Genomic DNA, 12,500 nt, shown 5'->3' on the forward strand with positions numbered 1-12,500 from the left:
TGAAAACAGAGGAAACAGATAGCCGGGGTCTGACCTGAGGTCCTAAAAAACTATCTCAACAAACTCTAAAACACACTTATTAAAGGCTTTATATGTGATTTTTTGATCCAGCAGATGTCGCCCTTGAGCTCCAGCATGAAACCAAAACAACTGGCGCTGCATTGTTGTGTTAGCATGCTAATGCTAGTGATCTTTATTATGCTCATATCTTCACACTGCATGTAAATTTACCTGAAATGAGCGTGATCTAGAAACACAGTTAAGCAGTGAGTACAGTATGTTATTCTTCTTTTCTCTAGTCCCTCAATTAAACAACTTTTATACATGAGGGGAGGAGTCAGCCGGCTGTCCGGGCGATGTAAACAAACTGAAGGATATACTTGATTTCTACATTTAAGTGAAAAATCACATATAAAGCCTTTAAAGGAGCAATATGTACCTCTGACACCTAGTGTTTAAAATGGGTACTGCAGTCCAAACATTAAGGAGAGCTGTCTCCCTTCCTTCTTGTTCTTTGTCCATGTGGTAAACGATAGAAAGAGCTGAATCTTTCTCTAATCTCATTTTAGACTCTTTGTGTTTCTCGTCTCTCATCGTCTCTCTGTGTGTCTCTTTTGTCCCCGCAGGAAGCAGCCCTCTGGACAGCCCAAGGAACTTCTCTCCGAGCAACCCGGCACACTTCTCCTTCGCCTCCTCCAGAAGGTCACTGCTTTGAAACACACGACAATAGTTCATGATTTCATTGTCAGTCTACTCTGGGAAATAGGCGAGGAAAGACGTATGTGGTGCGCTGAAGTAGTGTTAGAACAAAGTGTCTTTGGGGGGTCGGTGGCCTAGTGGTGAGTGTGCCCATGTGCAGAGGCTGGAGTCCTCTGAGCTGGCAGTCCGGGTTTGAATCCGACCTGTGGCCCCCTTTGCCACCTGTCCCACTCTCTCGATTTCTGACTCTATTTAATGTCCTATCTCTAAAAAAAGGCCAAACATAAACCTTATAAAAAAGAGCTTTGCTACTGGATAAATAAAGCTCAGTGTGTTTTAAAATAGGGCCTAACATCGTCTGGTGTGTAGCCAGCCTGGGGTACTACAAACAGGTCTGCAGTGTTTGAGGGAGCTGAGCAGAAGAAAGACGATTAGAGCTGATGTCAGCGTGAGCGTCAGAGAACAGACGAGGTGTGGGTCTGCAGTCGGTCGAGGTCTCACACATCCTGGTGAGCAGGGAGCCTCTTCCTGCACACCGCGCAGGCTGACTCATGGAGGACAGAGCCAGGACATGACATCCTCAGTGTCCCTGTGTTTTTATTCAAGCTGCTTCAGCAACACACTGCCAGCTAGGGCGTGTGAACAGGTGGCCATGTTGGTGTTTGTTTACTTGTGTTTTTAATCCTTTTTTCTAAAACAGGTAGACGCTCTTTGTTTTCAGGATCTACTCTCAAACGAGGCCTGTGTTTGGTACGAAGGAATAAACATACAGATATAAAAATTAAGGCAAGGCAAGTTTATTTATGTCGCACATTTCAACAACAAGGTAATTCAAAGTGCTTCACACAAGACATCAAAAGCATCATGACAGAGGAAAGAAAAGAAACATTAAAATAGAACATTTAAAAATCACTGAAATGATTAAATCTGAAAATATGTTAAAAATACAAGTAAAGAAATTAAAAGAGTTAAAAAAAATAATAATAATTACAGTGCAGAGTTAGAGTTTAAAATCTTGTTAAAGCTGTTTAATGAAAGGCAGCTGTCAACAGGTGTGTCTTCAACCTCCATTTAAAAGAGCTGAGAGTTTCAGTAGGTTTAGGGGACGACACAGTCTGATGGCGGTGGACTCAAGTATCATATCCAACTTTATGTTTTAGTGCAGCTGAGACTGAGACGTGCCCGAACAGTTTCTTTAAGAATATGACATATGTCCTATGACTCAATTGTCAGTTTTTTAATGATTTAATATTTGTGTTCTCTGCAGAGCTGACGGACGACGCTGGTCTTTAGCGTCTCTGCCCTCGTCTGGATATGGCACCAACACGCCAAGCTCCACGGTAACAACGACTTTCCGTTTTCATCGGTAGAAACAGACGAGTCAATCCGGCTTCATCGTTAATATTTACAAGTTTTCAGTTTCAGTTTTGCCATTAATTTTCAGGCATTTGTTCCTCTCCTCCCGCTCTAATGTTCTCGTTTTCTTCCTCTTCCTCCTCCTCCTCCTCCTCCTCTTCCTCCTCCACTTCCTCCTCCTCTTCCTCTTCCTGCTCCTCTTCCACTTCCACTTCCACTTCCTCTTCCAATTCCTCCTCTTCCTCCTCCTCCTCTTCCTCCTCCTCTTCCTGCTCCTCCTCCTCTTCCTCCTCCTCCTCCTCCTCTTCCACTTCCTCCTCCTCCTCCTCCTCCTTCTCCTCCTCTTCCTCTTCCTCTTCCACTTCCTCCTCCTCTTCCTGTTCCTCCTCCTCCTCCTCCTCCTCCTCTTCCTCTTCCACTTCCACTTCCACTTCCTCTTCCACTTCCTCCTCTTCCTCCTCCTCTTCCTCTTCCACTTCCTCCTCTTCCACTTCCTCCTCTTCCTCCTCCTCCTCTTCCTCTTCCCTCGCTCCAGTCCTCCAGCTCCTCTCAGGAGCGGCTACACCAGCTTCCCTTCCAGCCCACCATGGACGAGCTCCACTTCTTATCCAAACACTTTGGCAGCACCGAGAGCATCACGGACGACGACGGGGGGCGCTGCTCCCCCCACATGCGCCCACGCTCCCGCAGCCTCAGGTCAGCAGCAGCAGCGGCAGGCGGCCAAGAGATTAAACCTCCACCCTCCTCTTTTTTTTTTAAAGGACTCTTCCAAAGCAGATTTACAAAGGCTGCACCCGCTTGATCCTGTTATTGATTTTATGTAACCGACCTTGATTTTTCTGTTTGAAGCAAAAACATTCATATTTTTATCAAGACACACCTGATTCAATGATAGAGGTTCAATCAGTGAGATGTGTAGAGAGTGAGATGATAAAGGTATCTTACTATCTGATCATTAAGGAAACATGTTGAAGTGCTGGCTTCTCTGACAACAATGCAGCAGTCAGTATGTCCTCCTTCTAACTTTAGATTCTGCTCCTGAATGCTCTGGATTTGTTTGGACCAGAGAAGGTAGGCGCTTTTAAGACACCCCCCACACGGCCGTTTTGGACGCCCCTCGGTTTGCCAGATATGAGAGCAGTTATCAGGTCAAACCAACAGGTGTTGCAGCGATGAAAGCGGGCAAGAGAAGTGGTTCAGATAGAAGTGATTGTACCCGACCTAAAAAGCCTCTGCATGTTTCTAATAAGCTCCACGAGCAGAAACGTGCTCAAACTAGGATCAATATTGGAGATGCTTTTGAAAAATGGAGAGAGGTTAGAACACAGAAAGGTTTACAGACCCATGCAGAGCTGGATAAACACTGAAGCTTCAGAGTCCACCACATGGTGACCTGTGTGAGCATCGACTCTAGAGAGGAGGGGGGGGGGGGGGAGACAGCTCTCTATGATGTTTAGAATTAAGACTGCAGTACTCATTTTAAACACTAGGGGTCAGAGTTACATACTGCTCCATTAAACCTAAAATCTTTAAATGATTCATTTCGTTTGTCTGTTTTTCTCCTCAGCCCGGGACGTTCCTCCTCCTGCTTCGATAACGAGATCGTGATGATGAACCACGTGTACAAAGAGCGTTTTCCAAAGGTGAAACACAAAGCTCCTTATTTTCTTCTTTTGCACAAAAACAAACAAGACAGTTAGAATATCCGTAGGCCTGCAGAGCATTTTGCCCATTTTAAATCACAATTACTGCCTAATCCCATCAAGTCCGAACTGGAGTATCAGAGGAATAAAAAGGGGAATAATTTCAGATCAAACATGCTCAGATTTATATGAAGCTTTGGTTTAAATAAAGGAGCCGTGGGAGCTGCTGAACCATAACAAACAAGATTATACTGCACTGCCAAGCTGCGATAAGTTCGCCCTGTCAGAGGGAGCATGAAGTTCATTCACTGCACTTATAAATACTTCAACAGCTAGAAAGAGTTGAACAAAAGAGATTTCCTTCTTTGGCTCATTTTTTTTATTTTTTGTGCACGCTTCGGTCGTTTTGAAGGAAACGAGCTGAAAGCCTCCACAAGCGATAAACAAACCCGACTTTTAGGAAATTAGGGCTTTATGGTTTTAGAGTTCAAACGAGGTGAAAGCTCTTTGAGTCAACTGGAAGAAATGCACAGTGGATCCTCTAAAAGTGGTGGTTCTCAACTGGTGGGGCGGGACCCAAAAGTTGGCCTTGGAGCCATTTTCTCCAGGAAGTAAATGAATGAAGGAAAAGGAAACGTTCACCAAGCTGACGAAAATATTTAACAGTGATCATTTCTGGCTGACGCTGTCTTTATCTCCTTCACCAGGCCACGGCTCAGATGGAGGGGCGGCTCGCCGAGTTCATTCAGACGTTCTCTCCTGAAAACGTTCTCCCGCTGGCCGACGGCGTCCTCAGCTTCATTCACCACCAGATCGCCGAGCTCTCCAGAGACTGCCTGGCCAAAGCTCGAGAGGGTCTCATCACGTCGGTCTACTTCTTCGAGCTGCAGGAGAACCTGGAGAAGCTCCTGCAGGATGTGAGTGAGGTTCTCCTCTGTGTGTTGACATTATTACCGTCAGCTGATAATAATGTTACAAATTTAAAAGCTGCATTATTTTTAACACGTGTCTCTAAACTTTCTTTTTTTTTTGCCACTAAAATTATTTATTATTTTTTCAACAGAAAAACATCAACAACATAACATCAGAATAATTGCCAGACATTTAGACATGTTCAATTTTAGGTCATAACCTAAGTAGTGCAGTTCACATGCATTAAATAGCCTCTCATAATTTACATGATCAAATAAAATGAAAAATAAAATAAAAAATAAAACAGTGAAAGGGAGGTAAACGACATAAAGTTGTTAGAATGAGTGGGGCAAACCACCTAGCACCTTATCTATTGATATGTCAAATATTGTCTCCATTTTGACCATGTCTCTGAGCTTTTTAATGCCATAAAATAGTTTGAAACTCTCAAATAACAAAGTTCAAAGTAGACTGGAGTAGATCGTGAAGTAATCACTCCTTTGTGACAAAAAGGGAAACACAAAAAATGTGTTTAAATGTCTTAAAGGCAGGGTTGGTCATTTTCTAAAGATCCACTTTTTTAGACAAAGTCATCCCTCCTCTCAGTCACTGTCAGGATTAGAGAGGTTTAAATTTTCCTCATTTCATTCTCACTTCTGATGCCTTTGTGACCGACATGGTTTAAACAGCAGAGGGGGATGGGGTGGGGGGTTATTGAAGCTAATTGTGCTCCTGATTATCAGAGCATATATGAGGTATCAGGTGTCTCCATCAAAGACTCGATTTAAGCAGCTTGATTAGATCAACCTGCCGTGCTGCGTTCAGGGACCTTTCTGTGCCTGATTGTTTTTTATTAATAACTCAAACTTTGTGTCTGTGTCTCCGTCTGTCAGGCCTTCGAGCGTTCAGAGAGCTCCGAGGTGGCCTTCGTCACCGAGTTGGCAAAGAAGCTGCTCATCATCATCTCCCGACCGGCCCGGCTCCTGGAGTGTCTGGTACGATGAGACTCTTATTTTCCGGTGTTTACCCATCATTAACACCCCCCCCCCATCACGGCTCACCTCCTTCTCCTGAATGAAGACAAATTGATTTTCTTTCAATAAACACGATACACACAGATCCTCTGTTACAGTATTTAAACACTGCGGCGTGTCAAACGGCGTGGAAGGAGTGGTGCAGCTCTGCTCTGCGTGTGTGTGGAGGGTTCACATATTTACATTTAGATTAGAATTCTCTCCACAGCAGTCGCTCTGACAGCAGACATCGGCCTCCTGCTGCCGGCCGCCACCCAGCCTGACTCACCCAGACCGTGACCGCCGTGTCATTTAAACCCAAGTGTGTGTGTGTGTGTGTGTGTGTGTGTGTGTGTGTGTGTGTGTGTGTGTGTGTGTGTGTGTGTTTAAGTATCATAACAGTCTTGATGAGTCATGCCACTCTGACAAGTTTTCTGATTATGAGTGAAAGCTGAAAAAACAGCACCGCTCAGGAGTGATTCTTCCTCCCTCGTGTTCTGCACGCCGCTGCATCTGAATGACAGAGCGCTGAGAAACGTTTCACGGCTTTCAGCTCCGCCCCAAAAAACCTCCCTGACGCTAATTTAAAGATCAGGAGGACGAGATGACAGGGGCGTAGGGTCGTCGAGATACCAGGGTTTTAATCTTTGATATGAAACTAGGAAAAAATCTAACGATATCAATACATGTTTGTTACCATGGCAACAAAAATACAAGTCCGAGGCATCTCATATTTTTCTTTAATTTCTCCTGCAAACTGTTTCCTGATTTACATTCAAATCGACGAATCTGGAAGCAGTATTCCCGGGCAGAAATCCAATCTCCCGTCTGAGTCTGACTCGGTGTCATCGTTAATTAAACCCGCTCTGAATCCCTCCGCCTCATGACGTCATCCTTTCTGCCCCCCCCCCCACCCCCCCTCTGGTCCGCAGGAGTTTAACCCCGAGGAGTTCTACCATCTGCTGGAGGCGGCCGAGGATCACGCCAAGGAGGGTCACCTGATGAAGACAGACATCCCTCGTTACATCATCAGTCAGCTGGGGCTGACCAGAGACCCCATCGAAGGTGAGGGGGGCGGAGTCAGAAACGTTTATCCAGGATCAAAGGTTTGAACTGAGATGTTATCAGGGCTCTTTGTTTTCATCCGTCGTATTTCTCGGTACTCGTCATGAGACGCTTTAAACTCTCAAAAAATCCAGAAGCTGGGGCGCTGGTGGCGCAGTGGTTAGTGCGCGCGCCCCATGTACGGAGGCTGCAGTCCTCCAAGCGGGCGGCCCAGGCTCAAATCCAGCCTGTGGCTCCTTTCCCGCATGTCATTCCACTCTCTCTCTCTCCCTGGTTTCCAACTCTATCAACTGTCCTATCTCTCCATTAAAGACACAAAAAGCCTAAATCTTTAAAAAAAAAAAAAAAAGATCCAGTAGCAAAAGATCTCTGTTCAGGGAGACTCCAGATGGCGTTGGATTCTTAGAATATAATAGAATTACTTTATTGATCCCAAACTGGGAAATTGTGGCGTTACAGCAGCAGGTTGTCCAAACACACAATATGAGCAAATAAACACAATTTAATATTAAATACAAAGTAAATAAGCACTAAAAAATATCAAAACTAAGAATGACAATATATACATCCAGTATTTAACTTAGCATTACTTCTAGTCTTAAAATATGAAAAGATTAAATACAACATACTTTGCTGGAGGTAGATGTAAATGAACAGTACTAACCAGTCATCTTTCTTACATGACGAGTCTCCTCCTCTGAGCCGTTTGAACACGACTCAGCGAACTCTTTCTGTATGAAGAAGTTATTCTTGTTTCTGTTTCCAGAGATGGTTAACCTCGAGAGCTACGACAGCGAGGGGCCGCTGACACCTGAAACAGACGACTCCACAGAGGTGAGAATCCATCCAAAGTCTGTCTACTCATTCAGACAGACGTTTCTAACGTTAGCAGAGAAAATGTTTCTGGATCGAGGTATCACACGAGTAACCTGACCTAAGAGAGTCAGAAACATGAAATATCGGGCTGCACAGATGAGCAAAAACATGAACGTCTGTTTACGCTTTGAAAACAAACAGATTTCTAGCCGACCCCTTTTATGCCCTCTGTATCTGTTTTATCTTTTATTTTATTTTTTTCTAAATGGTTTCAATTCTAAATGTGTTTTGTCTGATGATAAAGAATCCGTCTCTTTAATCCTCAGGACATAATGATGCTGCATTTTTAAAACTGGAGGTGAAATATAACTCTGGATTTGTGGTGCCTGGTGTTAATGCTGCTTCCTTCCACTGAAAATGTTTGCGTCACCTGAGCATGACTCGGCATAAATTCTTGCATCCGTCTAATTTGTGCTGAAGTGCTAAAAAACAAAAACAGGAAAGACCCCACTCCCCCTCCAACTCCTTCTCCCCAGGCCATGAATCCAGCATTAGGCAAACTTCCAAAACGAGAAAATTAAGTTAAGTGGACAAAATAATGGACGAGTGTGGTGAAGAAGTGATGACTCAGCACAGTTATTTTAACATACAGTTCAAATGTGCATCAACAGAGTCACACAGGATAAAGAATAACTGATGAATAAAAGTGAGACACAAGTTTTAATGTGTAGAAAAACAGCACACAGGTCTGATTTACAAACAATGTTAACACACATAACCTCTGCAAACTGGGAGAAATGTCTTACAAAGAGAGCATAACATAGATCATAAATCAAGTCTATCCTGTGTAAATGTGTCTCTGAGTCCTGACTGTCTACAATGAGGGAGAAGCTTGAGTCCCGCTGGCTGTGTTGTTGTTAGAGCCGTGTTTACATGGATGTAGGGGAGGGGGGTTGGAGGTGTGTCTCTGGAGGAGAGCGGAGGCCTCAGTATAGAGGAGGTGTGGCCAAACAGCAGTTTGTTCTGGTTTCATGCTGGAGCTCAAGGGCGACATCTACTGGATCAAAAAGTTGAACATTCTTCCTTTAGATGTTTAATTCTTGCTAACAACAGTTCTACTTTGTGTAGTAATGATGTCACTACAATACTCAGAGGGGAACCAGGTACTTTAAAGTGGTCCTGTAAAGTATGGTGTCCCACAGGGAACCGTTTTTGGACTCTTTTTTTTTTAAATTCTCTTTACATGCTCCTCCCTGGGAAATATCATCAATTGACATGATCTGATACTCAAATCTGGGCGCTTTTCCAGATTTCATTTGAGTTTATTGACCGTCCAGTTGTTGCTGATTGTGATTTTATGTTTTATTGATAACAGCTGTTTTATTTGATCACGTTGTGTGCTTTGTTTTAATTGTGTGATTTGATTTTTGTCACACTCTCTCTCTGTTTTGATTCACAGGGTAAAATTAGAGCGATGAAACCACCCGGAGAAGCAGATTTCCAGATGATCAAGCTGATCAGTAACGGAGCTTACGGGTGAGCAGAGCAGAAGAATCTCATGTTTGAACTGTTTCATCTCTGATCCTGTGAAGAAACTTCTTCACTAAGCAGCACAGGAGCAGCAGTGTTTAAACAAAGTGTATGTGTGCGTTCAGTGCTGTGTACCTGGTGCGCCACCTGGAGACTCGTCAGCGGTTTGCGATGAAGAAGATCAACAAGCAGAACCTGATCCTGAGGAATCAGATCCAGCAGGCCTTCGTGGAGAGAGACATCCTCACCTTCGCTGAGAATCCCTTCGTCGTCTCCATGTTCTGCTCCTTCGAAACACGCCGCCACCTCTGCATGGTCATGGAGTACGTGGAAGGTGAGAATTACTCTGTGTGTGTCTGTGTGTGTGTGTGTGTGTGTGTGTGTGTGTGTGTGTGTGTGTGTGTGTGTGTGTGTGTGTGTGTGTGTGTGTGTGTGTGTGTATGTGTGTGTGTGTGTGTGTGTGTGTGTAGTCTACACCTCCTGTTACTCTTCTAAGTGTAAACATTATTTTTTTTAGCAATGCCCCAAATCCACTGTTGTTTCTTCAAATATAGCGCAGTGATTCCCAGAGTTGGCTGCTGCCCCCTGCTGGGCCATCAGGGTACTACAAGCTCATTTACAATACTCAAGTTTTACAAATTGCTTTTTGCACCTCCTCAGCTGCCTTACAAATTGTTGTTGTGTAATTGTCAGTCTAAAACATTTTAAAGAGGAGTTCAGACTTCTTGAATCCTTGAAGATATTTCCCAGAATGACTCAAAGAGCAGTCATCATGCCGACAGATTTAAGGTCGCAGAGTTTGCATGATTGTTGAGCATGTTACTCATCGCTCTTTATAGAAACCAAAATGTTCTTGGACATGAGGTACCAGGAGACGTTTGTGGTAATTGCTAATGTCAGCAGCGAGCCCTAACAGTAAAGAGACTTTGTGCCGACAGGAGGAGACTGTGCCACTCTGCTGAAGAACATCGGGGCTCTGCCCGTGGAAATGGCACGCATGTACTTTGCAGAGACCATCCTCGCTTTGGAGTACTTACACAACTACGGCATCGTGCACCGCGACCTCAAACCCGACAAGTAAGACAAAAAAAATACTCACGCTAAACCTGGTCTTTGCCTGGTTTAAATTTATTATACAGGAAGTTTGTACTCAAGTGTTCTGTTTCTGTTCTCAGCCTCCTGATTACCTCGATGGGTCACATCAAGCTCACAGACTTTGGTCTTTCTAAGATGGGTCTGATGAGTCTGACCACCAACCTGTATGAAGGACACATCGAGAAGGACACTCGAGAGTTCCTGGATAAACAGGTAGGAGAAGAAAAAAAACATAGTCTACAATTTAATGTCTCTGTCTATGCAGCAGCCAGTATGTCCTCCTTCTAACTTTAGATTCTGCTCCTGAATGCTCTGGATTTGTTTGGACCAGAGAAGGTAGACACGCCCCCACACAGTTGTTTTGGACACCCCTCTGTTTGCCAGATATGAGAGCAGTTATCAGGTCAACAGGTGTTGCAGCGATGGAAGCGGGCAAGAGAAGTGGTTCAGATAGAAGTGATTGTACCCGACCTAAAAAGCCTCTGCATGTTTCTAATAAGCTCCACGAGCAGAAACGTGCTCAAACTAGGATCAATATTGGAGATGCTTTTGAAAAATGGAGAGAGGTTAGAACACAGAAAGGTTTACAGACCCATGCAGAGCTGGATAAACACTGAAGCTTCAGAGTCCACCACATGGTGACCTGAGTGAGCATGGACTCTAGAGAGGAGGGGGGGGGGAGACAGCTCTCTATGATGTTTAGAATTTAGACTGCAGTACCCGTTTTAAACACTAGGGGTCAGAGTTACATACTGCTCCTTTAATAATCACACCGTGTTCCTCCACACGATGATCCAAGTGAAGTTTAAACATGAACGTCCCTTTGATGTCTTCATTTCCATCCTGAGATAATCTCCACATCGTGTTGGCAGACATTACTGTTCTCTTTCTTTAGTTATTAAAATCTCTTTTCTTTGATAAGGTGTTCATGCTTTGAATGTAATCCTCATTATTTCCTGAGTTTGGAATCACAGCAGCCAGAGGTCTGTTAGCATTCAGTGCGTACTCATTTGCATATGAAAAAGCTTCACCGGGCTTTCATCTTGTCTTGGCATCTCTGTAATGAGCCAGGTTGAAATTCGCTTCACACACGTGCCTCTATCTCAGGGTCAGCTGTGTCCCAACATATGCTCACAGAGGAGATTTAAAACAGAAAATAAACTGATGTGACCAGCTGCTTTCTGAAATCTGAAAAGTGTGTTTATTTCATTTGTGTGTGTGTGTGTGTGTGTGTGTGTGTGTGTGTGTGTGTGTGTGTGTGTGTGTGTGTGTCTGTGTGTGTGTGTGTGTGTGTGTGTGTGTGTGTGTGTGTGTGTGTGTGTGTGTGTGTGTGTGTGTGTGTGTGTGTGTGTGTGTGTGTGTTTAAGGTGTGTGGGACTCCAGAGTACATTGCCCCGGAGGTGATTCTCCGTCAGGGTTATGGGAAGCCGGTGGACTGGTGGGCGATGGGGATCATCCTGTATGAGTTCCTGGTGGGCTGTGTGCCGTTCTTTGGAGACACTCCAGAGGAGCTGTTTGGACAGGTCATCACAGGTGAGACAACATCCAGTGTTTACTACACAGGACAGTGAGAGGTGTGTTTTTAATCTTTGCTTTCTGCTCTCTCTTATAGATGACATCGTGTGGCCAGAAGGAGAAGAATCTCTCCCCCTTGATGCTCAGAATCTGATCTCCTCGCTCCTGCAGACCAATCCACTGGTTCGACTGGGCACAGGTAAATAAAGCCCGAATAATAAGTCATAACGGGGACAGAAAGACGGGGAAATCAAATCACCTACACCAATGTTTCTGTGCCTGAAGTAAATCAGTTTTTTGTTTTTCCTGGGTCATGGCAATCGGTCGAGCGTTATAGACACTACAGATATCAGCTGTTTTTAAAAAGCATTCAAATATTATTCTAGTTTTCACACTTTCACAAACATCTCTCTCTCTCTCCCTCTCTCTCTCTCTCTCTCACTCCCTCTCTCTCTCTCTCTCACTCCCTCTCTCTCTCCCTCTCTCTCTCTCTCTCTCCCTCGTCCCTCCAGGTGGTGCTTTTGAAGTGAGGCAGCACTCTTTCTTCACAGAGGTGAACTGGAACAGCCTGCTGAGACAGAAAGCAGAGTTCATTCCTCATCTCGAGTCAGAGGAAGACACCAGTTATTTTGACAGTAAGTCTGCAGCGTGGGGGGGGGGTTGAGGCACCAACATCAGACCCCTCTGAGCTCTGGAAAATCTTATTCACACAAACAGCTCAGGGACTTCTGAGTCATCAACATCTTTTGTCCTTTCCTCCGCAGCCCGATCCGAGCGCTACCATCACGTGCACTCATACGACGAGGACGACACCAACGACGATGAACCTGTGGAGATCCACTGCTTCTCCTCCTGC

General features: G+C 44.6%; 1 protein-coding gene and 1 long non-coding RNA gene across 4 annotated transcripts in view; one reads left to right on the forward strand and one right to left on the reverse strand.

The window, feature by feature from the left end:
- Positions 1-12,500, forward strand: part of LOC132954346 (microtubule-associated serine/threonine-protein kinase 1-like) — a 47,771-nt gene that overhangs the window by 27,455 nt on the left and 7,816 nt on the right. For all 3 annotated transcript variants that reach the window (XM_061026886.1, XM_061026887.1, XM_061026888.1), the window contains 16 exons: positions 627-702; positions 1,967-2,039; positions 2,591-2,751; positions 3,623-3,698; positions 4,406-4,615; positions 5,504-5,605; positions 6,556-6,688; positions 7,455-7,522; positions 8,964-9,040; positions 9,160-9,368; positions 9,973-10,111; positions 10,210-10,342; positions 11,497-11,662; positions 11,742-11,843; positions 12,157-12,279; positions 12,409-12,500. The exon at positions 12,409-12,500 is cut by the window's right edge and continues 18 nt beyond it. In XM_061026886.1, the coding sequence (XP_060882869.1) occupies positions 627-702; positions 1,967-2,039; positions 2,591-2,751; positions 3,623-3,698; positions 4,406-4,615; positions 5,504-5,605; positions 6,556-6,688; positions 7,455-7,522; positions 8,964-9,040; positions 9,160-9,368; positions 9,973-10,111; positions 10,210-10,342; positions 11,497-11,662; positions 11,742-11,843; positions 12,157-12,279; positions 12,409-12,500 (1,940 nt within the window). The remainder of the gene's footprint in view (positions 1-626; positions 703-1,966; positions 2,040-2,590; positions 2,752-3,622; positions 3,699-4,405; positions 4,616-5,503; positions 5,606-6,555; positions 6,689-7,454; positions 7,523-8,963; positions 9,041-9,159; positions 9,369-9,972; positions 10,112-10,209; positions 10,343-11,496; positions 11,663-11,741; positions 11,844-12,156; positions 12,280-12,408) is intronic.
- LOC132954360 (uncharacterized) overlaps positions 1-12,500 on the reverse strand; it is a 128,286-nt gene that overhangs the window by 5,981 nt on the left and 109,805 nt on the right. The window lies entirely within an intron of this gene.

This window comes from Labrus mixtus, chromosome 20 (genome assembly GCF_963584025.1).
Source record: "Labrus mixtus chromosome 20, fLabMix1.1, whole genome shotgun sequence".
In the NCBI taxonomy this organism is placed as follows: Eukaryota; Metazoa; Chordata; class Actinopteri; order Labriformes; family Labridae; genus Labrus; species Labrus mixtus.